The 27,186-nt window shown below is 39.8% G+C and overlaps 1 protein-coding gene and 2 long non-coding RNA genes across 7 annotated transcripts; 2 read left to right on the forward strand and 1 right to left on the reverse strand.

Annotated features, from left to right (window-relative positions):
* Window positions 1–189: 189 nt before the first annotated feature.
* Window positions 190–25,549, reverse strand: ESD (esterase D). 5 transcript variants are annotated; one of them, XM_072783091.1, is made up of 10 exons: window positions 25,408–25,545; window positions 21,352–21,404; window positions 18,661–18,735; window positions 17,755–17,843; window positions 13,781–13,879; window positions 12,178–12,302; window positions 10,981–11,100; window positions 9,489–9,587; window positions 6,981–7,148; window positions 190–492 (listed from the first exon to the last, which is right to left on the reverse strand). In XM_072783091.1, the coding sequence occupies exons 3-10, from the start codon at window positions 18,726–18,728 to the stop codon at window positions 412–414; spliced, it is 849 nt and encodes a 282-aa protein (XP_072639192.1). In that variant the 5' UTR covers window positions 18,729–18,735; window positions 21,352–21,404; window positions 25,408–25,545; the 3' UTR covers window positions 190–411. The 5 variants fall into 5 exon arrangements, with proteins under 5 accessions (XP_072639192.1, XP_072639193.1, XP_072639195.1 ...); XM_072783092.1 differs by lacking the exon at window positions 25,408–25,545 and adding an exon at window positions 24,633–24,733; XM_072783094.1 differs by lacking the exon at window positions 25,408–25,545 and adding an exon at window positions 22,142–22,292.
* On the forward strand, window positions 4,343–9,157 carry LOC140608178 (uncharacterized). The gene is made up of 3 exons (XR_012010197.1): window positions 4,343–4,413; window positions 4,840–4,883; window positions 8,941–9,157. It is a non-coding gene; the product is annotated as an uncharacterized lncRNA (long non-coding RNA).
* On the forward strand, window positions 24,823–27,113 carry LOC140608177 (uncharacterized). The gene is made up of 2 exons (XR_012010196.1): window positions 24,823–25,276; window positions 26,449–27,113. It is a non-coding gene; the product is annotated as an uncharacterized lncRNA (long non-coding RNA).
* The last annotated feature ends 73 nt before the right edge of the window (window positions 27,114–27,186 follow it).

The following is a 27,186-nucleotide window of genomic DNA, read 5'->3' on the forward strand; positions in this document are numbered from 1 at the left end:
CTAGAGCTTTAACACTGAACATAAGGAACACAGTCCATGCTTTCACAGACTTTAAAGTCTGGCAAACTGAAGGGTTTTGGCTACGATACCTCTCAAACCCATTCCCAAGTTAGCATTCTATGATTTAAATGCGATTGTATTTATATATTCTGTGGCCCGAGGTTAATTAATACAATAATGATTTCCAAGTAACCTTGAAAAAGCTGTAAAGTATTTAATATTTCCCATATAACAGGGATAAAACAACTTTTAAATCATAAGGAGGTTTTACATACTTACTCAGAAAGGGATTTAACTACAGAATGATACATTTTTAGCACTATGAAATCCAATGTCTTGAAATCATCTTTCCCTGCAATTCTGTTTATTATAATTTTATAATCTCGAACAAATTTTCTTAACTGAAGTTTTTCACGCATTCAGATATTTTGCATGATGTCTGATGTGATCAGTAATAAAGGTTGCAATGAAGTAATAGCTATGATCATAACCCTAGAAGACAAAAGAGAGAAATGGTAAGATATTTACTGGTCAGAAACACCAGTACTAAGGACATTATATGACTCTCTCGTCACTTAATTTTCATGTAAATCCTGAAATTATTACAGTAGGAGGAAGGTTTAGAATCAAAATCAAGCTTATTGTACTTGTACTTCAACACTTTTCACTGAACATTAAAAGAACAGCAAAAGTAGGAAGAAAAATAAATATTCTCCAAAGCCTAGGTTTTTGATGCCGCATAATATGCAAAGAAAGGAAATAATAAAACATGAACTAAATGTACAGGATAAACAGGTGGTCACGTCAACAAGGAATAAAAGAATCAGAACTTAAGGAAGTCAGGAACTTGGGCAAGAAGTTTCAACTCACAGAAGAAATACACCACTGTGGGTAAGATGGGAAATGTTAAAATACAAAATACAAAATACACGAAGACAACACAGAGAAAGAGCACAAAACCACCCAACTGGCCAGACATTGTTTGGGAAGTCAGACAGCCATCCGAAGTCTAGGTAGGAATCCACCTCCTGCACAATAGAAGCGCATCACGTCTCTATTGAGGAGAGGGGAGTAATTCATTAAACCGTGACATCCCTTAGCAGTAAATAAACCATCCTGGGTGACGTCAGTCAACTATTTTGAAAACTATCCTGAAACAGAGAAAATGTAGTATGCCAAGCAGCTGAGTTGAAACAGATCTCAGCTAGTTGGTTCATTAAAACCACTGACGCTGCTAAATGGAGAGAAGATGCTTCCTTGGGGCGTCCTCTGACTACAAGACATGAAGAGGCTTTCAAAGGAAAAGGAAAAAAAATTAAGTGGGAAGAACCTGAGGGAGCTAAACACAATGAAAACCCAAGGTGGCATAAGCTGAAAGGAGGGAAAAGTCAAAACAAGATCTTAAAGTTTTTAGCTTTATCTAGTGAATGGTCTCTGATGGGAGAAAATGGGATTTTCCTAAACACTTAAGAAGCAAAAATAGCCCTAATAAAAATATCAACTGGGTTTCAAGGAACAAGGCAAATCCCTAAGGTTTTGATGAAATCGGTAAATGCTCTTAACCTCTTACTCCCACAGGTATGCTGTGGTATACATCTTGGGAACAGAAGTTAAATAAACAGTTCCAGGTTCAAGTCATCACAGTAACTTAAAAGCACGGTCTTGTTTCCTGTGGCCAAATCACAGAAACGAACCTGACGAGAATGTTGCCAGAATGAAGGCTGAGCTTTGGAATTAGTGGTTTCCCATTTCTCGATTAGACCCGTTCCAGTCAGCGAGTTCAATCTAGAGCTGAAGGACTGGGGGGTCCCTGTGTGGCTCAGCGGTTCAGCGCCACCTTCGGCCCAGGATGTAGAGTCCCGGGATCAAGTCCCACCTCAGGCTCCCTGCAGGGAGCCTGCTTCTCCCTCTGCCTGCGTCTTCGCCTCTCTCTGTCTCTGATGAATAAATAAATAAAATCTTTAAAAAAAAATAAATAAGGTTGAAGGACTGAATTACTTAAACAAAAGCATGTGGGACCCCTGCAATTCCTCAGTCATTAGGAGGTGAAACGGGTCCATGACTTCCAACCCTCAGACCCTAGGAAACGCAGTACCAAGCAGCACCTGCCAGTTTTTGCAGATGGAAAGAGGTCTCTGACTGAAGACAGGTACGGACGCCGGGACACGGATGCCCTGACACCTGTGCAGCAAAACCTCTGCTGTCTTCTTAGGCAGTTTCACGGAGGTTGGATGCCGTGCACAGTTTCAGGCGCACAGGCACAAAGGGCTGTTAGGGTTATTTATTCATTATTATTGTTTTAGTAGAGAAGACCAAGGGTAAGACAAAGTCAGTTTCCAGCTCTCGGGAGTGTACCATGAGGTTATGGTATATTTTACCTAAAACACAAAGCCAAAGTCTCTAATGTCCATAGTGATATTTAACAGAAGATCCACCTTTACAAGAAGATAGAAAATGGCCTACCTATCACGACACAGCGAGAAGTTTTTTTTTTTTTTTTTTTTTTTTTTTTTAACGAGGGAACGAGAAAGCAAGCCAGAGAGAGCCAGGGTACATGAGCAGGGGGAGGGGCAGAGGGAGAAGGAGAATCTCAAGCAGGCTCCTCGCTGAGCACAGCCCCTTGCAAGGCTCGATGTCTCAATCTGGAGATCAGGACCTCAGCCAAAATCAAGAGTCGGACACCCAACTGACCAAAGCCACCCAGGCGCCCCGAGAAAGATTTTTTTAAATGTCAACTTCAGGGCAGGAGAACACATGTGAACTCCTGCCATTCTGGTAGACAGAAGATGCTTATATAACTTGAGCTAACTGTGTCATTCTTCACTGGTTTCCCCTTCTATTTATTGATATTATCAAATAGGTGTGGGTCCTTCCATTAAATTCTTTTGAGTTAGTTTGCTGTGTTAAGCAGCTCATGCAATTCCATATATTCAGTGACTCTTGAAAGAGCCTTGGTTTTCTCTTCTATCTACTTCCAGTTTAAATGGCAAAATCATCAGTCAGTAGCAAACTCTCTTAAAGAGTATAAAAATAAACGAACACATTCTTTCATTCCTCCCTCAGCTCTCAAAAAAGCAGCAGTGCTCCAGCAGCTATGATGAACACTTATTCAAACAGGCAGTGTTTCCCCACACATTTTCCAGACCCAATTAGAAAAGCTCCGCTAGGAATCCCTGGGTCAGTTAGTTTCTTCAGAATACAGAGAAGACTGCTGAAAGGTGAAGTTTCCTTATTTAATAAGCAGCTCCTGGAGTCTGTGTGCTGGGTAGTGGTGCTGAGCCGGAGGACACGGAGGCACAGGAGATGCCTGCACTTCTGGAATTCTGTGCCACGTCCTTCCTGTTCTCTACGGCAGTGCAGAGGCCGAAACAGTCTGTGAGTCTTCAAAACTGGCCTGAGACTTGAGGACGTCGGGGAGCCTCGCTCTCTTGGGTTTCCGTTAGGTCCCCAAAATCTTTTGCTCACCACATAAGTTCAGTAACTGGAAGGAAGACATTGGAGGCTACACTCCCAGGACTCTGCTCCTAGTGCTTTTTCAATTTAGATCCACGGAAGCCGAAACAGAGTAAGAGAAATTCTATGAGGGGACAAATATCCCCAGGCACCACACTTGCCTCTCAACTGTTCTCCAATGTAGACCATAAAACTGGATTGTGAGAATTTAATACCAAAAAAAGGGAAAAAAAGAAAGTTGGGTAAATCGTATACATGACCGTAATTTTTGATCGTCCTCCTTCATTCACATACTTACAGACTGCCCCTATTTTCTGCGGCCTACTTAATGCTTCACTGCTCAATTTATTTCATAAAGAAATACAGTCCTCTTGTACTTATACTGAACTGATAAAGCAGATATGACTCTCAGACCTGAGGTAACCTGAAGGCAGTGGAAATTGGCCCAAAAACCCGAAGGCAGCCTCTCCGGAGCCATGCCCGGTCATGTCTACTCAGTTGCTCATTCAATCACAGCAAGCCTAGACATCATCTTCGGATGGTGTAGTTTGCTCTTACCCTGCCCTTGCTGGAAAGAGAGTGAACGAAAAATTGTGCCTGAGCTAAAGATTATGGCTGGTAATTTCAATACTTTCTCACCCTTTTTTAGAACTGAATGTTTTGTCTTAACTCCTCATTAAATACACCCAACTGTGTTTTTTAGTTGCTTAGGATATAAAGCATTTCAGAAATAAATAAGTTGATTTATTTTTTCCCCCTCCAAGAATTTCATCAGTGTTTTAACTACTATGCTGTTTTTATAACAAACTCCAGAGATTTTTTCAGTCTTTGTTGGCAGGCTGAAACTTTGTTGTTGGTAGTAACAACAGAATTTCCTGGCACAGCCTTGGGGGGGGGAGGGGGAGGAGGAGGCATCCAACACCGCTAGCGCCAAGAAATCTAGTGCCCAGAAATGATTCGGTAAGAAACACGGTTTATTACGTTACTTCTAGCTACAGTTAATGTAGTTGAACACACTACTTTATAATTAAACTGGCATTTGGATTCTCAAAGTTCGTTATTGATTGAAAATACATAATTCTGGTAAGTGCTTAAATTAACCTAAGGAAATCCTATTACTTCCTATTACTTAAAGAAGGACACTCAGAGAAAATAAGGCACAAATACATATTGGTATTTGACATATTTTTCCCACATGGTACATATACACATAAACATGTATGTACACATATATACATGTAAATAATATATGTTATTTACCCGATCAAAATATTAGGGAAATTTTTAAAAAAGGGGGAGACTGTTAAGATCTATTGCGTGAGTGAAACAGCAGGTTATGCATAAATTCTCCTGGCGTTAGCTAAACTCCATCCCCTTGCTCCTCAGGAGCCCCGCTGCACCCTGCCTGGGAATGGTCAGAGGTCAGGAAGGTAAGTGTTTCCATTCAAATGACCATGCTGACTCTACTGGAAACTAGTCCTATGAACTTTACATACATAATACTTTTCTAAGCCTGCAAAACAGATGGACAGGAGCCATATATGAAAATCCAAAGCAAACATCACACTGAGTGGGGAGATACAAAAGTTCTTCCTCTACGATCAGGAACAAGACAAGGTGCCCACTGTTGAAACTTCCTGTTCCACACAGTACTGGAAATCCTAGCCAGAGCAATTACACAAGAAAAAGACATAGAAGGCATACAATTTGGAAAAACAGAGATAAAATGATCTCTGTTCGTAGATATGATCTTGTATGTAGGAAACCCTAAAGATTCCAAAGTAATAAAATACAAAAGCAATACCCCAAAATCAGCTGCATTTCTATCTAAAAGAAAATTATGAAAACAACTATATGATTCCACTTATAGGAGACACTGAAAGAAGTCAGATATATAGAGAAAGTGGAATGATGGATGCCAAAGGTTGGAGGGAGTAAGGAGGAATTCAGTGTTTATGGGTATAAAGTTTCAGTTTTACAAAATAAGAGTTATGAAGATGGACGGTGGTGACGGCTGAACAACATTATGAACATACTTAATAGCACAGATGTGTTTGTTTAGTTAAGATGGAGGGGCACCTGGGTGGCTCAGGTAAGCGGCCAACGCTGATTTCTGCTCAGGTCATGATCTCAAGGTCCTGGGATGGACCCTGCTGGGCTCTGTGCTCAGAGGGGAGTCTGAGGATCCTCTCTGCCCCTCTCCCTTTGGCCCTCCCTGTGCTTATGCTTTCGCCTCATCTGTCCTTCTCTCAAGTAAATAAAGATTTACTTTAAAAAAAAAGGGTTAGATGGTAAATTTTATATATGATATTTTTACACAATAAAAAAATTATGAAAAACCTTAAAAACAAACAAAACCCCCAGATGGACAGGATAGGAATGGTCACTCATTTGACTACATAAGGATAAAATGAGCTAATGTTGTGAAAAGCTTTTGTAAACTGAAATGTACACGTTATACACTGATCTACATTTACTTGGACATTTATCATCATTATTATACATTTTAGATCAACGTGCCTGACATATGACCCTGGAATGTGAATAAAAATGTTTTAAAAAATCACAATCATTTGTAATTTAGTGTTCACTTTTCATCCTGAAATATTTTGTTGTTTAAATTACATACCAAAGCTTATGAATAAGCAATTTAAAAAAAAAGCTGAATTTCTTTTGTTGTTGTTGTTGTTGTTGTTGTTGTTGTTTTCCGAGTTTCTTTAATTATAACTATATTAGCACTGAGCTAGGTGAGTAGGGGACAGTCAAGTCTTTTAGTCAAGGAATAGCTGCAAATCAATTGAAAGTGAGTAATTATTTTTAAATTAAAAAAAAAAAATACCACAAAGCACAATGGCTAGACTAGCAGCTAACTCAAAAAGTATCAAGTGCCTATGTTTGTGTGAGACAAACAGTTCACAGCTTCTGAGGCTAAGATGTATACATAAAGTGAAGAGTGATTACGGTGGGAGGTTATACTTGTTATTTACGCGAAAACAGCTGTATGTGCAAAGACAGACACAGCAGAAATGCAGCAGATAAAGCACTATTCAAGCATGAAGCTTCTTGTTATTCAGTGGTTCTGCAGTGACACAGAAAATTACAAATACTTCTCACTTCTGAAAGCTTTCTTCTTTCTATGGAATTTGATCTTAGACATCATTACCTTAGTAAGAAGGCTTTCACTTTAAGTGTCTTGTTATAATTAAAAAAAAAAAAAAAAACCTTACTAGAGGTAGCTTTTCAAATTCTGAAATATAAGGTATTATGGAATCTTGTCTTTTTTTTTAAAGACTATTTATTTAGAGAGCAAGGGAGCGAGCGGGGAAAGGAGCACAGGGAGAGGGAGCATCTCAAGCAGACTCCGAGCTAAGCACGAGCCAGACTCAGGGCTCCATCCCATGACCCTGAGATCACCACCTGAGCTGAAATCCAGAGTCGAATGCTTAACCGACTGAGCCACCCAGGCGCCCCTGGAATTTTGCTTTTTTATAGTTACTTAGAACAAGCAGAGGTTTCCGAGTACTTGCCTCTTGTAATCTAAAAACAACAGGGACTTTCTTTTCTGTACAGGCAGCTATGAAGTTATCAGGTAGTAATTGTCCGTCTGAAAGGAACTGGTCATCTTTCCCTTGATCAATTAGTATGTCCAGCTGAGAACCGGGGTAGGACTTCACAAGATGGGTAGCATCATAAGCCTAGAAAAAGACAAATACTGACAAATAAATTTGAAAGTGCCCAGAAAGATGTTCTTCAAAATAGACCACAGCAGAACCAAATAGAAATTTAACGTCATTTAAGCTCTAAGGACGATTAAATCAGAAAAATGCTTTTTTTACATTGTCTTGTCTGGCTTTTACTTGTAAGGGCTTCAGAGATCGATGTCCCATTTATAGCTGCTTCTCTACTTCCCAGCAGTCCTGGGCCAGTGGCGAGAATTTTGTATCTTAGAATTCTTCACAGTTTGGACCCTTTTCTTTTAAACCTCTGAGCTTTTTAATTACCTCTCAACTCCAAAAAACAAAAACAAAATGGTATTTTTTTCTTTATAAATTCCTCCAGAAACTTTCTTTCTTACCTTTTTCTTTTTCTAGATATTATTTATTTCAAATAAATAGTCTATTTTGTTGTCTCTTCTTTTTGGCTCTAATTCTGAACTTAAATACATTCAGCCTTTTCTTTTATTCAGCACCAATGTTTGCTATCCCCCTAGGAGCTTTGGGGAAGATTTAATTTAAATAATCTGAATCATATAGACAACTCCTCCAATTTATTATCTAAGGAGCTGCCACCAGTTACAAGTTTGTACTTTATCATCCAACTTTAAGTACTCTTATTTTTATATATTCACTAGTCACAACTTCTATGCGCAATCAAGACAAAACCCTGTTTTTTAAGACTTGCTTTAATTTTATGAGAGAGTGGAAGGAGATCTATAAAGTCCAACTAGTTCAAAGTTCTGTGATTCCATAATTCTGTGTGGCTTCCTTATTCTGAAATTAAGTAATAGTCTAAAACAATATACTTAAGATGGTAAAATCTACGGTCACCGAGAGAAAAATTATATAATTAGATTCCTTTATAGGTTACCTGTGCCTCTGCCTCTCCCTTCCTTTTTTTTTTCTCTCCCATCCTATCAACCAGTTTGTCTTCTTCTTTCTTTTTTAAGATATATTTATTATTTGAGGTAGAGAGAGGGAGAGCAAACAGAGAGACAGAGAGAATTCCAAGCAGAACTCCCAGCTGAGTGGGAAGCCGGACTCAGGGCTCGATCCCACCACCCATGAGACTATGACCTGAGCTGAAATCACAAGTTGGACGCTTAACTGACTGAGCCACCCATGTGCCCCACCAGCTGGTCTTTTACCCAACACTTCTATTCAGAACCTAAGCCCCATATGGATATGAAACATTATCACCTTTGTGGCCTAAGATCTTGAACTCCACATAGGCTCTGCACAGTGGCAAGGACTCCAGACACCAAAGTACATGCACTGTCAGCTCTCAAAGCACCTAAAAGTCATCACTTTCTGCATTCTTCCAATATAATAAAAATATAAGCCTCAACAAAACAGAATTCTAATCCAGTAACTAAAGGATTAACCCTCCACAGTTTGTTAGAATTTCAATAACCAATCTTAAATAAAATTGGGAACCATGTGTGAATGACCCTGAACACACGACAGTAAGACAAAAGTTTTTTTCTTCCCCCACTCAAGTATTTTCTACTTGTTAACATGCACATGATGATGAATGCATCTGCAAAATATTTAAACTCTTGATGTTTGCAAATAGCCTATTTCTGCACAAAAATCAAACAAGTCTCAAAACAAAGAGCCACTTTTTACTTTTCATTTAGAAGCATCTGCTCCCATGCTTGAAAAAGCAATCTTGATATTCGAATGTTTACATAAATGTACATTACATAATAACTATTTTTAAAGACTTTCAGGTCTGGAATTTATTTTTATTTTTTTTATTTATTCATAGAGACACACACAGAGAGAGAGGCAGAGACACAGGCAGAGGGAGAAGCAGGCTCCATGCAGGCAGCCCGACGTGGGACTTGATCCCGGGTCTCCAGGATCACGCCCTGGGCTGCAGGCGGCGCTGAAGCGCTGCACCACCGGGGCTGCCCAGGTCTGGAATTTAAAATCCAAATCTGAGAGATTCTGGATTTTGAAATAGATATGTGGAATAATTAAAAGGCCAAGAGTCATGCTTCCTATCGTACAGCTGAGCACATGGTTAGTAAGAGGCAAATGTAAATTTAGTAATAAAATGTTGCATTTTTGGGGAATGTTAATTTAGAAATAAACATGTAAATTAATCATTAGCAGAAAAAAAAATACAGTCTCAGAACATCCGCCACAATTCAATACAATTAGAAAAGAGGGCTTTTTTGTTGTTGATATTGTTATACATAGATTCTTCTGTTAATTATTTTAGCTCCAGATCCTTCAGTTAGGAATAGATCTGTGATGTGTAGCTTTTTCACAAATCTGAATGAGCATGAAGACAGCCATCCCAGTACCTACCTTCCATTTACTTTGATCTGTTCCCAAATATCCACCAAAGGCTTTTTTGCCCCAGGCACAGAGCACTGGGTTGCAAATTGGAGCAAATGCTGACACAGACTTCAGAAACAAAGGAAATTTTAAAACAAGTTATATTTTGCTAAATCAAACATGAACAAATGATTTGCAACTTACTTAAAATCTCAGAAGTTTATCTGCAACTTGCTTATAAACTCTGACTTGCCATGAAAACACCTGTGAACAACTTTCCTAGGCTCTATTATGCGCTGAGATTGCAGGCCTCTCCAGGATACATCTTTTGAGTATTCTATTAAGAGAGCTAATTAACCATAGGTGCCAACATACTGTAAAGCAATACATATTATGGCACAAATACAAGTTTATATTCAGTTTCTACGCATTTTTTCCATTTAAAATTAATGAGGAGAAATACAGAACAGTTCATACCCATTTTTGTGAACATGTTATTAAATCTGAGACCCATGATTTCTCTTAAAGAGGCCAAGAAAGCACTGAGCAATGCCCTTAAATATTTGTGTTCTATGCAGTATTGTTTTTTACTAACTTTTTTAAAGGAAAAAATTAAATTTGATTTTTTCCCTCAAACTAATTAACTAATTGCCTTATATACAAAAAAATGAAAAATAAGACCTTATTTTAAAAACCTACTATCAAGCCATGAATTAGTTCAACTTTATAATAAAGCCTACTAAAAGAAAAGTATTTGGTGCCACAATGCAAAACTGCTATAAGAAATATTTTTCATTTCTCAGTGGCACACTTGAAATGACTAAGTTCTCTCTAAGGGAAGGAAATGGATTAAATAAACCTTGAGGTATCTGACAGCTCTATGATGTTAAAGGCAGAGGCAATCCTGAGATTATCACTGCTTCAGCATTTCCTTTCTCAACATGTGCTCCGCCCAGGAGGACATTTTACATATGGTGGTTATTCCACCTTGGCTCATTTAAACAAAAAAGGAAAGCTATACAGTTTCAAATAAATGAATGGAAAGACAGAGTGATATTTTGCAGCTAAGCTGCAATCCAATTTTCACCAGAGGCAATGAGAAGAGAAAATTCTTAGACTTTTACAAATTATGAATACCTTATTCTACCTCAGAAAATCAAAGTCAACTTAACAAATAAATGTATTCCTGGTAAAAATATAAGTAAATGATACACACTGCCACAGTAACAAGCTTTAGGGGGAAAAAATGCCTAGAAAACTAAGTTTGAATAGAAGCAATAAAAATTGCTTTATCATACTTCTAGCAGACCAATTGTGATAGAATTCCTATACTTCTGATTCTGGAGCATAAAATTGTGTGGTCAAATTTAATATTCTTCCCCTACAGCCTCTTGAAACTCCCAACACTAGAAAAGTTTGGTCCCAGTACTATCTTAACAATATCCTGACTTAACTCATTCAAAGTTTCTAACAGATTTTATCCAAGAGAAATACTTGTCACTAAAAGCTTCGGTAATCTTACTTTGTACTTTCCAGGATTCTTTAAAGCGCAAATCAGAGCTCCGTGGCCTCCCATGGAATGGCCAAAAATAGACATCCTTTGGGGGTCCACTGGAAAATTGGCATTTACAAGTTGGGGAAGCTAGAGAGAATTTAATAGTGTGACAAAAGATATGAAAGAAACAAGTTTATAGACTTTTTCAAAGTCATATAAAATGCTTACACAATTAACACTTTCAAATCACAGTCTTACAATACTATGAACTAATAAAGATAAAAAATATCTCAGGTAGACAAGGATTATTAATCTACTGCTGGTAAAAACATGGTACATCCTTCTCAGAAAGCAAATTAAAGAAGATGATGCAGGACGAGCCTGTAAAATGTCTAAACTTTTGTCTAGTAATTTCATTTCTTGGCATCTATTCTAGGGAAAAGTCCTTAGGGGGCAAAATTATACATCAAGACAATCAATGCAGTAAAATTTATTGTGGTAAGAAACATACTTAAATATGTAAACGTCCTACATTAGGAAAAAGTAAATTATGGTATATCACGGAATATTATGCAATTGTTAAGGCTATCTTACAAAGAGTATTAGGAAAATACTTATTTTATACAATTAAAAAAACAAGATAATAAATTTTACAACTGTATGAAAACTGGTCATACAAAAAAAAATCTAGAATGTACCAAAAAATGTTATTATTTGGGGTATGGGATAATGAGTGATTAATATTTTATATTATTGTGTCTCAGTTTTTATGATGTACATATTAATAATTAAAATCATACAAAATTTAGAAAAACGAATAAACTGAACATAAATATTATTAATACAAGCAATGGTTTACCCTCACTTATCCTTTTTAAGTAAGCCTTGGTTGGTTAATCATTATGTCTGAATAAACCAGCTGCCAGAGAAATGAAAAAGTTTTTCAAATGTTGTTTTCTTTATATAATCTGGGTAGTGTACACAGATATTAAAATAATTATTACCTTCTTTAAAATTGTACTTAATGCTAATTTAAATTGTGGTAAATAAGACTATCATACAATTAAACTTTGAAATGTTCACTAAGATAATCAATAAACATGTACCACGTAGATTCAGCAATACCATACCCTGGTTTAAAAGTCTCAGGACTAGAAGGACTTTGGGTCCCAAATCAAACTCTTGGCAGTCATCAATTCATAAGTACAACGTCAATGAAATTACCTCCTCAGTTACGTAAGAGTACATTCTGTAGTTAGTTTTCCAAGGATCTTCAGTGGCATCCACATAAAATCCAGCACCAGTGCCAAAGTCCCAGCTATCATCTTCTCCTTTAATATTGCAGCCACCTATCAAGGAGAAATCCCGTGGCTTCGTCGACTCCGTAGTAAGGACTCATGGTAGGTAGCACCCTTTTAAATGAATCTCAAAGTTCATTTGCATTTGAGTTGTTCACCAAATATTGCAGTTCTCTGCCTTTTGGGGAGCATACTTTCTGGCCCGCTTGCCCTCGAATAGGGCCATGTGACTAGTTCTAGGAAATGAGGTAACAGAGGGAATGCCCTTCCAGGCTGGAGAATTCACTGCTAAGGAGAGGCACATTGAGGCACATTGGCTTTTTTTGTGGAAGAAGTACCCTCCTGTGTATTCTGAATATATGCTTCTTCACTGTTTACCTATCAAAGGACTTACATCTTCTCTCTGTTCTCCCAAAACGTGTTGAGATTCCTCCCCCGAGAAACCTCCTCTATCACTAACACTTTTTTTCTCTTAGAAGGGAAGGGAGACACATGCTTGTGCTCAGGTCACTATCGTGCACTGAAAACGTCTCCTTATGTATTTTGGAATCACTCCATCATGTTTCTTCTATTTATTCATCCCCCAATGGGATTTTCTTACAATCTTTTAAAATTTATCAGATAGGTTTTGTATTATATGCTTGCAGGTGGTTAAAAGGCCAACCACTGAGATGGTTGATAGAATTACTGTTAATAGGTAGGGTAATTTCAGGGAAATGACCACTTCATGATATTCATCCAGGAACATGGCATTTTTCCATTTATGAAAATCTTCATTTATGATCGTTAGCAAATTTTACATTCCTTTTAAAAAATAAGTCTTCATATTTTAAAAGTTTATCTCTAGGCATTTAGTATTTTTGATATTGCTCAGAATTAAATTTTTTATTACATTTCTAGTGAGACATGTCTTGCTCTGGTGTATTATTATGTCCTGTGAAAAGAAATATACTACTTCCCAAGACCAGCCATTCGTCTTCCAGATAATTTTAGCCGCCATTTAATAAATCCCATTTCCTGACACATTTAGGGTCACAAAATGAGTTTTAACTTACTGATGGACTGAGTTCACAAATATTGGATAGTTGCATTTCTCTAATATAAGCATTTTAGGTATTTATATTAAAATCAATACATATTAAACTATGATGGGTAAAGAGATGAGAAAAGACATAATTTTCATGTGACAAGATAGTTTACCTATGGAATAGAAAAATTTTTGTGCATTTTGGCACTAGCGCCAATATGATATACATTAAAGTTGCTCAGTCTGTTTTGAAGTGTCTTATTCTACAACCTGGAAATAACAAAATAGTCCCCTCTCATAAGAGTGATGTCATGAGTAAAATTCACAGTGAGAAAAAAGCACAGTATTTTAGAGTCATGATATCATCTGAAAGATTAAGAGATAACAGCAAAAATATAAAATAAATAAAAAATAAAACAATATTATATTATACCACTTATCTCATAACTTAGTCTGAAAGATTTATATTTTTATAAAGGATCTCCAGAATGAGAACACTTACGAGGGCTGGTATCCGGAGCAATGACGACAAGGCCATGTTCTGAGGCAGCTTGATGAAAACCAGACTTTGATATAAAATTTTGTTCTGTACAAGTCAAACCTGAGGATCAGAAATAGTGTTACCTCATGCTATCCTGTTGGTGGTTTGTAAGATTTAATCCTTTTATAATGTAAGAAAACAAGCTCACTTGGTATTAAAAAAAATTTTTTTTAGGAATAATCCTAAAGAAGACAATAAAGTTCTCTTTCTCATAAAATTTACAATAGTATTAATCTAAGAACCATCTTAGGCTAAACGCTCCCACAGCTGTCCTTTCAAAGTCACTCACTAAAGTATCAATTATTGAAATCCTTGAGAATCTGGAATTTTCCAAACCGTAGATTGGCAATATGGTATAGAAATCAAATGTTTTAACAACCCCAGTGGGGTGTTGTCAAACATGCTAATTAAACATGTTACTATTCCTGCATCAAAACATAAATATTCACATTCAGTCATAATACTTTAAATAACTTGATTTTTTAAAAATACGAGTGGCCCTCGGCAACAAAATTGAGCCTGACCATCTTTGTATTCCTTGCCGATTTAAGGGAGAAATGGTCACCATATACCTTCCTTAAATTTTAGCCCCTGTTTTTCCAACTATTTAGGCCATTTTTCCTAGCTATAGGCTTTTGTATGATAGAGGACTGAATTCTCTTATTACAGGAGAAGGTCCAAGAATAAACTGGCAAGAGATGGCTGAGCTAAATATCACCTAACCCAAAACCCCCTTTCCAGTGGCCAATGCTAAATATCCTACTACATCTGATAATTAGCAACATCAAAACGGACTCGTATACAGGATGCAGTATGAACTTTATAGTTTTTATTTATCCCCTAACAGCCAACAGGGACTTATTTGAAATGGCTGTTAATGAAGATTAAATTAGTAAATGATTACAAGATACAAAGTTACAAGAATCACTGCATAAAGTGTTATGGGAGTTCATACAAGGATCATTGGATAAACTGTTAGGACAAACATGCTTTCACTAGGCATGGCCGGAGGACAAAGTCCTTGTTTGTCTACTATGTTCTGTACCAGTACATCTTCCAGAGGTACGGGAGCCATAACTACCCCAAATACTGCTAAAAGGTCAACAGTCTTGGCAACCTTAATGTAAATGTGTTCAGAGGCAAGATTAAGAGTGTAAAAAGAATGGGTTTTGGACTTCAGACGGGATCTCATTCTCAAGATGTCACTCAGCCACTTACTGGCTCACCAAAATCAGGCAAGTAACTTGAATATTCTGAGCCTCAGTTCTTTCATTTGAAAAATGGGGATAATATTGCTTACGATTATCTCATAACATGGCTGTGAGGATTCAAGGTGATAACATGTAAAAAGCCTTGAATTGTGTCTCAGACACAGTGTGTACAGTTGTCTTACACTTGGGAAATGTAAATGTTTAGAGACAAGAGAAAAATGTTTTTTTTCTAGTTCGGACACAAATTCCTTCATTAAGGTATTAGGATATAAACTGTAGACTCAAGAAATGAAGATAATTCTATTAGCAGAATTACTCTCAAGAATATAAAGAAGGTTACTAATTAATATACACTTGTTGAACTATACTTATTTTATATAAAAAGTTTTGGGATTTTTTTTGGTTAACAGCTTTATTTATTTACTTAAAGATTTTTATTTATTTGAGACAGAATGAGAGGGAGAGAGAGGTGGAGAAAGAGTGTGAAGGAGACTCTACACTGAGCACAGAGACCAATACAGGGCTCGATCCCACAGTCGTGAGATCATGACCTGAGCTGAAACTGAGTTGGCTGCTTAACCGACTGAACCTCCCAGGTGCTCTGGGTAACAGCTTTATTGAGCTACAATTCAGACGCCATACAATTCAGCCACCTAAAGTGTACAGCTCAGTGACTGTTGGTATATTTACAATTATGGAATACCACCACACTCTCTACTTTTAGAATATTTGTACTATCCCCAAAAGAAAACCCCTGCCCATTAGCAGTCACTTCCTATTTTCTCCTAATCCCTGCCTCCTCAGCCTCAGGTAATCATTTTCTGTCTTTATGAATTTGTTTAGTCTGGACATTTCACATACATGGAATTTAACAATACGTAGTCTCTTGTAAACGTCTTCTTTCACTTAGCACGGCTTCAACGTTCATCCATGTTGTATGTCGCACATCTACGGGGACTTCGATACTTTTGTTGTTAAGCAATACTCCACTATACTACACTTTACTTATTTCATTAGTTGATGGACCTTTGGTTTGTTTCTACTTTTTTGCTATTACAATAATATATGTAATATATAGATATCTGTGTGCAAGTTTTTATATGGGCCCATATATTCTCTTGAGTATATGGCTAATGAAGGGCTATTCCGCTGGTCGCCTTGACTTGGGAGACACACAAATGCCTTCATCAGGACTATCTTTTAGAATTTCAGTTTGGATGTTTTACTTTCAGTTAATTTAGTAATTTCAGAAATATGATAACTGATGTATGTCTGCCATTATTTTCCTTCAATTTACTGAGAAATAAATACACTGAAATTCTTTTGCCATTATTTCTCCAGTGTATAGTCAGACAATCTTAATTTTTTAAATAAAATCAAGTCTTAATTTCCAAGGTCTATCTGTTCTTCAGCCTCTCACTAAGAAAACTGTCCTATCATATGATGTACACAAACACAAATTCTATTTTTTAATTCTTCTAAAGCTCAGATGGTATGTCTTGATAGATTCTAATTTTGGTTAAGAATTTATGGCCTTATTATTATAGTACCGCTTACACAATACCCTGGGTACCTCTGATCTATGTTATAGTTCTTATAGCCAAGAGACAGGACTCCAGCAGCTGTCCTCAGAAACAAAATGCAAAAACAATAGGGGAAAGACTAAATATAGCGCTGGGTTATGAGTCAGAAAACTTGTTGACTCTGTTATATGATCTTGGTCAATATATAACTTCTCTGGGCCTATGAAAGAGTTAACTATTCTGTAGATTACATGATTTCTAAGGTCATCTTCAGCTATACAATACTATGCTCCTAAAACAAGCATGCAACTTTGTTCTTGTTGCTTTTGGCAATACCCAACGCTCTTCTAGCAAAATCAGTTTGTTTTTTTCAATCACAAAAATGGGTTGTTGAGTTACAATCAGATAGGCACTTCATTTTTACCTTTTATTTTAAAAAATGTTTACCTTTTAAAATGAAAAGTCTCAATTTCATTTTAAAGGACTAGTATTTGGGGCTTATCCTCGGTAAAACATTTATCTATAAGAGGGAATTTATTAAAAGCAAAGGTAATTTTAATTTTAAAATGACAAAAATAGCACTCTATGACATAATTTGGTTTCTATCAAGTCTTTCCTTATGTTTGCTTCTAAAGATAAAATACCAACAACAGCTTGTGAAAGAATTAGCACACAGCTTTAAACTACTGGTAGCAAAACCTTACTCTCTCATAATCCATTCGATAGTCTTTAATATTCACCACTGATTAAACAGCTTTAATGTTCCTTTGTGATTTTCCAAACTATTGCCAGAGAGGATTGATGGGAGTCCAACTAAAACATTTTAGAGAAGACTCTAAGGAGTTACTTGTCTGTAGTTTCTAATTAGTGTATTGTGGGTTACCTAATATTGTTCTATTTGAGTGGTAAAATCTCTATAAATTTCAGAGATTCTTAGGTAGGTACAAATTAAGTAACTTTTCTAAGCTCTTGCCATTGAGTCCAGAATTGTACATTTTCTGTTAAATTACTTGGTTTAATTTTAAAAGAAGTGAAACAAGTGTAACTCATTAGGTCTGAAATCATTCTCAGGATAAAGTAGAAAGAGGCTCCTAAAGTCTTTTATAAAACAGACGGCACCAAGCACACTGTTAAGATAAAAGAGTAAGATAAGGCAGTTAAAAAGAAACTCTTTTCTAAAACGCAAATGAATAACACTTACCAGACAGCCAATACAGTGCGGGGCATTTTTCAGTTTCTGCCTTTGGTGGTAAGTAGATAGCAAATTTCATTTTGCAGTTCAGTTCAACACTGTAATTTTAACAGCCACAACAACAACAAAAAAATCAATGCCTCTCACTTGTTAAGACAGAAACATAAAAATAAGTGATTTAATGTCCAAAAGAAGTGACTCCAAGGAAAATACCTTGGCCCTTAAAGAAATGATGGGGCCAATTTAGCATACTGATCTATTAACCAAGCTGAGTCTTTGTTGTGCATGGCACAGAAGTCATGGGGAGGGGGCGGGAATAAATTAAAAGAATAAATGTAGGGGCAGCCCCGGTGGCTCAGTGGTTTAGCGCCGCCTTCAGCCCAGGGCCTGATCCTGGAGACCCCGGATCGAGTCCCACATCGGGCTCCCTGCATGGGGCCTGCTTCTCCCTCTGCCTGTGTCTCTGCGCGTCTCTCGCCTCTCTCTCTCATGAATAAATAAATAAAACCTTTTAAAAAAATAATCCCAAACTGTCTTCTGGATTGGAAATTTTTTTTTTTAATTAAAAGAATAAATGTAATACCCTCAATGTAGCACTAATATTACTAAAAGAAAAATTGTTTTTGTTTCTAGAGATGCATAAAATAACATCAGCTTTTATAAAAAATGAATTTTAAAAATCTTAAGTTACATGTTTGTTCATGGGCACTGAAATGTACCACATTTTAATTTGTTCTCTGTCTCTAATATCTTATTACAATCACTAATATCACCAATACGGAAATTTTTATAAAAGCCACAGGTATTTTCCCATGTAAATGGTAATTTGTGCAACAATGATCTCTTGTGGGCTGATTAAAGGAACCAAATAGAAGCAGAATGAGAGGTACCTAAAACTGTATTCTTGGTAGTTACCTGTCATGCTCAAAAACTTTCTGCAATCCTCCAAAGCACTTGTTGCTGGAAATCTGCTTCAATGCCATTCTTCCCCTGTTAGTAAAGATCAACATTAATTTTCAGAACACTTGTTCCTGAAAAATTTAAACAAAACTGTTTTCAGATAAATTATCAAACAATTGTTTTCCACCCAGCATAGTTTTTCACACACTACTTTTCTCTGATAAAGAACATTAAGAAACGGACTCAGTTTCAGGTACGCACTTGTTACGCACTTTAGGAAACTTAGTACTTCGGTACGTCAGGACTAATTTACCCAGTTGGTTAATAAGCTTTTTTTTGTTGTTTTCTTTTTGTGGACTGCCCCAAATTCTTTTCAGAAAGAAGGAGAATATAAGCAAGCTACTAATTAACTACCTTAGCTTAGAAGATAAAAAACTGTTAATAGTTTACCTGTCAATTATCACAAAGGAATCAAAGAAGTGGTCTTACAGATTATGGTTCATTTTAAAATGGGAGGAAAATGATCTCACAGTAACGATTTTGATAACAATAAGCGGTAACATTTATTGAGCACTTACAGCATGATCGCCACTTTGTTATATGTTATGCTCACTCAGACCAAATTCCTCCCTCGTCCTAGGGGTTTGTCTGAGAAAGTGATGCACAACTTTTAGATCAACAGTTCTCCTTTTAAAACAAACCAACAAGTAAAAACATAAGGGAACTGACCGTGCAGCTTATCGATGGGAGATTTTAAAGTCTGGTAATTCTTTTCTCGCAGACAAATCTTTTAAATAATAATTTAAAACTTAGATGTTAATGTAATAATCTTAAACTTAAATCTTAAAATGCCACATGTTATTAATTTTTAATACTACAAAAAAAAAAAAAAGTCAGTAAACCGTCCTTACTAGAAGTGCCTGTTTAACAAGGAGGAACCAGACTGCTTCTGATGTGTATCTCTAACGGAAGAATTCCCTTCTCCACCTTATTTTATGTTCCACCTTATTTTAAATCAGTTAGCTGTACGTGCTAAATAAAAAATCCTCAGATTCTTGGAACAGGTACTACTGCTCTAGTGGTCTTCTCAGTGAAAATGTTTCATATGATCTCTACCGACATTCTCAGATCTACAGTACGCTGATCAGAGCTGGAGCTTTAGGGTTGCTCTTAAAATATATGTATATATATATATATATATATATATATATTATATATATAAAACAATAATCTTTAAAAAGTTGATCTTGGAAATGTCTTTGCAAAATTCTAAATAAGATTAGTTTCAATCCTACCTTTTAGTAATTTCCTCAGTAAATCCAAATACTTATCTTTGCATTGGAAAGCTGGGATGTGAACAGAGAGCCTAACATCAGAGCCCCCCTACTCTTTGCTATTCTGCTCTCCTGCTTCTTTGGAGGATCTTTACATACTCTCTTTTTCAGAAGCTGAGATTGACTAAATTTGTAGGATCAGGGCTCAAAATTACAGAGAAATTACCTTCTACTCACAGGTTTATGTATTTAATCTATAAGAGATCAATTCTTAACAAACTGCTCACAAATGTTATTAATTATTGATTATTGGGTAGCCTGGGTGGCTCAGCAGTTTAGCACTGCCTTTGGCCCAGGGCGTGATCCTAGAGACCCAAGATCGAGTCCCACGTCGGGCTCCCTGCATGGAGCCTGCTTCTCCCTCTGCTTGTGTCTCTGCCTCTCTCTCTCTCTCTCTCTGTGTCTCTCATGAATAAATGAATAAAATCTTTAAAAAAAAATTATTAACTTCAGCTATTCTTGTTCATGATCTGAGCTTAATAATATACTAACACAGACGTATAATTTTAGCATATATACATGAGACCAAGGCATATAATCTTTTTGAATTATAAGGATGACCTTCCTATTTTCTTAAATTTAGTAAGGGTTTCATTTGCTTTCCAAAACCATGTTATACTGAGCATATATCTAGTACATAAGAGATAACTAATAATTATTTGTTGAATTAAGGAATAATTCTTTTATTAACTTTTGACTGCCAATTACGTGGAAAGTTTTAAAAATCAGCTTGTCCTTCATCTTTTTTTCCTATATTTTAAAAGTAAAGCACAACTAGTCTTATTTCTTTTGCTTATTTAATATTCTTTACTTAAAATTCAAAATCAGTACTTCCCATTTGGTCAGAGAAAATTCAGTTAAAATGCTATGTTTTCACTTGATAGAATGAGCTGACTAAAACAAAAGCTTTTGAAATTTTTTCCCTCTAACCACCCATTTTAGAAATTACCTTCGATCACAAATCAAGAGAAAATTTACCCTCAATAAAAAGTATGACACAAGCCATGAACTAAATACACCGTGATATATGAACTATTCAACTAGGTGACTTCATTGTTCATGAAAATTTTTCTATGTGAAAAATAACATTTTAAACTAAGTTATTAGCTTTCTCATCCAACTTTCAAAGTAACACAGAAGAAATAAAACTTGGGGATCCTTGGGTAGCTCAGCGGTTTGGCCCCTGCCTTCGGCCCAGGGCGCAATCCTGGAGTCCTAGAATCGAGTCCCGCATCGGGCTCCCGGCATGGAGCCTGTTTCTCCCTCTGCCTGTGTCTCTGCCTCTGTCTATCATGAATAAATAAAATCTTTAATAAATAAATAAATAAATAAATAAATAAATAAATAAATAAATAAAACTTAAGTTTATTACCTGACCAACTGCTACTTGCTTTTTTGCGTGCACTAAAGGATGGACAGGGGATCCTGGAAGAAAAAACAAACAAAAAAAAACAAAAAAAACAAATGGTTTGTAAACAGGAGGTTTATACTTTTCACAACAGAGGTTATATAGACATGTATGTGCAGGGCACCACACATTCTGAGCTGACATTTTCTTCTCTCAAGGCAGAGGACTCTCTACCCTGGGTATGACAGCATGGGAGCAGACTCCATCGCCTCTGCCCTAATCTAATGGCCTTAAGACCTATTTTGCCACAAGGCAGGATGTTCAAAATCTTCTGCTAGACTTAAGATTTCTATGAAGAAAGTTGTGGGTTTGATTTTTGTTTCTTCCTTTTTAATCAAGTAGATAAGAACATTTTAAAGTGTAATTTGCTCGCCTGACATAGAATCAACCGCTGAGAGTAAAGAGACCAGGAGCCTGGACAAGAAGGAAAGAGAAAGCTATAGAGCTGACACCTGTTCGGCACGGAGGTGTAGATGGAACGTGTCACACAGGGACAAGGAGGGAAGGGAAGAGGACTTCAGGGCTGCGGGGCTGACAGGCCAGAAAGGCTGAACTGCTCAGAAACATGACCGGGCTTGTGAAGGAGGCTGAAGGGACTGCGACACAGTGAGAAGTAAACAGAAGCATACGCAGTACGTGGAGGCCCATCGTTTTCACTTGTCTGCCGACGTCTTATTTAGGTTCTCGGACATATTTTGTGGGAGAAATGGAAGGAAAGGGTGGGGTAGACTGAGCAAAAAAACCCAAAACAAACCTGTCTCCCAAGAAAAGCTCCAAACAAAAACAGACAACTGATTTCAGGTGCAGGGGGTGTTACAAAGGCTTCCACAACAAAGTCAATGATATGAACCTCATCTTCAGAGAGGGAAGTGGTTTTCTCAAAGGCACGGCCAGGCCAGTCAGGGAAGAACTATCAAAGAGAAATCTTTATTCACCAAACACCTGTTCCCCCAAAAGGTCAATTTGCCAAATCTCTTATTTATTTTCTTTCTTTATTCAGGCTAACTGCCATGCTCCTCCAGAAATGTGTGTTCTTTAGGTTTACCCATTCTTTTCTTCTTTGGAGGAGTCTCAATGTCTCTACCTCTTCCTGAGTTTCTGTTCCCATTCGTTCAGACTCCTCGGACTTTAATCCACTGCCTCACCCTCAGTGTGTCCCGCCCCACTGGCTCTTAGGACCTACACAGGCCTCCCCAGCATCGCAGGATAATGGCACTGCAGACCGTCAGGTCTCTGTTCAAATCCTCTCTTCAGAGAAAACTCCGGGTCTGGGTTCTTCCACTCCTTCCCCTTCTCCCATCTCCCTTTCCTTTTCTCTTCGCAGGCACTCTTTCCCTTTACTCCCAATCCTTATGTTTCTACCACATTTTCTAGGTGAACGAATCTAAATCTGCATCTCTAGGCCCAATCATTCTCCTGTATTAGTGCCAGAATTTAAATGTCCCGTTGGACCCTTCTACCAAGATATGCCACCAGCTAGTAAAACTAACCACAACTAAAAGTAAGTGTTAGGGGCAACCCAGGTGGCTCAGCGGTTTAGCACCGCCTTCAGTCCAGGGCCTAATCCTGGAGACCCGGGATCAAGTCCCAGGTCGGGCTCCCTGGATGGTGCCTGCTTCTCCCTCTGCCTGTGTCTCTGCCTCTCTCTCTCTCTACATCTCATGAATAAATAAAATCTTTAGAAAAAAATAAATAAAAGTAAGTGTTGGGGCACTTGGGTGGCTCAGTGAGGTGAATGCCCTGACTCTTGATCTCCACTCAGGTCATGAACTCAGGGTTTTGAGATGGAGCCCCACATGGAGCTCTGCACTGGGTATGAAGCCTGCTTAGGATTCTCTTACTCTGTCTGCCCTTCCCCCACTCTCCCCATTCCCAAAATAAATAAATAAAAAATCAATTTAAAATTAAGTGTCGGGGATCCCTGGGTGGCTCAGCAGTTTAGCGCCGCCTTCAGCCCAGGGTGTGATCCTGGAGACCCGGGATCGAGTCCCACGTTGGGCTCCCTGTGTGGGGCCTGCTTCTCCCTCTACCTGTGTCTCTGCCTCTCTCTCTCTGTCTCATGAATAAATAACATCTTTAAAAAATAAAATAAATAAAATTAAATTGTCTATCTCTCACCCTCAAACCATTTTTTCCTTCCTTTTCCTGTCTCTCTTTTCATTCATGCCTGTCTTGCCCAATCTATGTGTGAAATGTCTTAAAGTTACCACCCTGCTTTAAATTTCCACTGCCACCATCCTAATTATACACAAGAAATTAAAACTTAGGCTCCTACTTTGTCTTCTTGTATGTCCCACTAAAATCAATCCTACACGGGAGCCTAGGGCTTTAATACAGGTGACTTACCACTTCACGGATACCTAGACATGTTCCATGGTCAGGCCTGACATGCCTCCGGGCAACTGTTAGTCATTTTGATTTTTTTTTATTTGATTTTTAAAAACTGTGATAAAACATTTGACATAGAATTTACCGTCCTAACCATTTTTAAAGTGTATGATTCAGCGGTGTTAAGTATACTGCCAATTCTAGAAACTTGGTCAGCTTGCCCACGTAACTAGCAGAGAAGAAATCTTGGCCATCTCCATGGGGCAGCTACAAGCATGGAGGGAATCCCGCTGGCCTAGTGAACGTAAGATTTTATTTATTTATTCATGATAGACACAGAGAGAGAGAGAGGCAGAGACCCAGGCAGAGGGAGAAGCAGGCTCCATGCAGGGAGCCCGATGTGGTGGGACTGGATCCCGGGACTCCAGGATCAAGCCCTGGGGCAAAGACAGGCACTAAACCTCTGAGCCACCCAGGGATCCCCACCTTTTTTTTTTTTTTTCAAGTCTGATGCCATCAAAACTTCATGAAATTGAAACGATGAAGAGCTGACAAAGACATAAAGGTGAATAAAACTCCATATACGGGTCAGCCCGGGGGGGAGGGGGGGGGGGGCTCAGCGGTTTAGCGCCTCCTTCAGTCCAGGGCGTGATCCTGTGATCCTGGAGTCCCGGGATCGAGTCATCGAGTCCCGCGTCGGGCTCCCTGCGTGGAGCCTGCTCCTCCCTCGGCCTGGCTCTCATGAATAAATAAACAAAATCTTAAAAAAAAAAAACCCTCCATATATACTTTGGTCGCATTTTAACCGTGTATAAGCCATAGTCTCTTTCCCATCATAAAAATCCACCTGGCTAGCCCACATATACATTTTTAAACCACCACGGGCGGGACACTGAGCATCCACGAATCCCAAACACCTTAGCCTGTCTTCAATGGTCCCAGGTTGCTTTTCTGGCCGAAGGTCGTATCATCTCCAGTCTGTCAGCCCCGGCTACGCAGAACCGAGGCACAGCCGGGGGGGGGGGGGGGGGGGTGGGGGGGGCACGGGGCGGCCTCCGCCAGCGCCGAGGTGTAGCAGGTTCAGAGCTGGTTCTGGGGCCACACCCTCCGGCTCCACCCCGTGCTGCTGCTGCTGCTGCTGCTGCCGCCAAGCCAGGTGATCTTCCTAGGACTCGCTTCCCCGTCTATAACACGGGGATGCCATCCGCTCCAGCCCACAGGGCCGCCCCCGAGATGAGCGGCCTCAATTCCACCCCTGACTGTCACCCGCGGGCCACCGCGCGCACCAACCAACGCTGCTTCTTCCAATTCCAGAGACCTCGGGGCCCCCAGGTGGGCGCGGGCGCCGCCTCCCGGGTGACGTCATCCGGGAGCGACCCCCAGGCGCGCCTGCCCAGGCGGTGACCGCTTTGAGGTCTGGGTCTCACCGCACCGGGTACGCGTGGACTTCGCGCGGCGGCGACCGGCCCAGACGGCCGGGGGGAGGAGCTACGCCAAGTGCAAGGAGCCAAGTAAATGCAGCGGCTCGGAGGCCGCAGGGCAGTCCTATGGGGAAGTTCCGGTAAGGACAGGGGGCCCGGCCGAGGTCCCGGCCGCGGCGCCCGGGATCAGGCCTGCTGGACTCGCCGCGGGCCCCGGCGCAGCCGCGGACACACCGAGGACAGTTAGGACCCTCCCCACACGCGGCCTTACCTCGCGATCGGCGGCGGCGGCGGCGGGAACCCGAGCTGCAGCGGGAGCGGAAAGGCGGGGCCGCGTTATGGCCGCGGGCGCCGACACTGGAGTCGCTCTGCCTCGACCCCGCCCCCGCAGACCCCGCCCACGCTCGGACACGCCCACTTCCGGGCAGTACTTCCGGAGTCCCTGGGGGGCCCTTGGCACCGCCCAGCCTCGGCCCCGCCCCCGCGGAGCCCGCCCACTTCGGGGCACGCCCACTTCCGGATCATACTTGGGTCCCTTTGGCTCCTTGGCAGCAGGGGTCCAGCCTCGACCCTCGCCCCCGCCCACTTCAGGGCAGACAGACCCCGCCCACTTCAGAGCACGCCCACTTCCGGGTCGTGGTTCGTGGGTCCCTTCGGCTCCTTGGCACCGCCCAGCCTCGACTCCGCGCCGATAGAACTCGCCCACTTCAGAGCACGCCCACTTCCGGGTCGTACTTCGTGGGTCCCCTAGGCTCCTTGCCACCCCCAGCCGCGGCCCCGCCCCTTCTGCTCCTTTGGCCCCGCCCAGCCGCGGCCCCGCCCCTCTGCTCCGCGGCCCCGCCCCTTCTCAATGGCCCCGCCCGGTCACTGCCCCGCCCCTTCTGCTCCTCGGCCTCGCTCCGTCTTCTCCTTGGCCCCGCCCAATCAGGGCCCGCCCTTTCTGCCTCTTGGCCCCGCCCAGCCGCGGCCCCGCCCCCACGGTCCCCACCCTCCCTCTGCACCTGCTCCTCCGCCCTAGGGTCACGGGCCTCTCCTCCCTCGGTGGCTGGTGAGGGATTCCTGGCCCGGGACCAGCCAGCGCCGCCCACCCTCTCCCCAGGGGTCAAGGTCTGGCCCCACTTAACTGGTGGAAAACATTTCCAAGCAGGTTTTGAAAGTATTTTAAAACAAGATTATAATACCGCGTCTGGGAGCCTCCATCCCCCAAATCTTTGCAGGTCACCTGCTTAGTAGCTGGAGTTGAACAGGCATCATTTTTATCTTTTATTTTAATTCCGGTGTAGTTACTAACCTAGGGTCACGTTCCTTTCAGATGGGCAGTGTGATGCAACGGCTCATGGACCCACCGCCCATCCGCAGGAAGAGTCATTTCAAATCTCCAGCGCCGGACACATAGCAGACACACTGCACCCGTGTTCCCTATTCTGAATATAACTTAGTTGAATTAATAGTTGCTGGTTGATAACTTACAGCAAATCTTGATTTTTTTGTTTTTCACTTGATATAATTGAACTGATTGTGCATGTACTTTGGCTTTTGAGAAAATTAAATCTGATCACAAAAAAAAACTTTTTTTTTTTTAAAACCAACAGCTAGACTGAGTGTAAATGATACAATATGAAAGACAGGACTAGTTTCATGGGGGTATAAGCCCAAAAACAGGGTTCATATCTCAGAAGGACCCTGCACTTGGTTTAACTCTCTGCTTGGTGAAATTATTTCCTATTCCACATTGTTAATACTTTTTTTTTTTAACACGGATTTCCCATATTTTCCTATTGCACTGAGCCCTGCAAATCATGTGGCTGATGCTGTTGAAATGACCTCTGTGAGAGGTGACATTATAAACATGGATGCAAGAATCTGTCCCGTGGCCCATTGACCTGTGGACTGACCTACCCTGTGGGCCGAACCTGTGGACCTGCAGATCGATTGAGACTCAGTCCAAAAATAATGTTTATCTAATCAAAATAAAGATTGTATTCTGAGAAACTATTGAATTGAAAATTTCTTTCCACTTTCTATTTTAAATATAAATCACTGAAAAGGG

The sequence above is a fragment of the Canis lupus genome, chromosome 17 (genome assembly GCF_048164855.1).
Source record: "Canis lupus baileyi chromosome 17, mCanLup2.hap1, whole genome shotgun sequence".
NCBI lineage: Eukaryota > Metazoa > Chordata > Mammalia > Carnivora > Canidae > Canis > Canis lupus.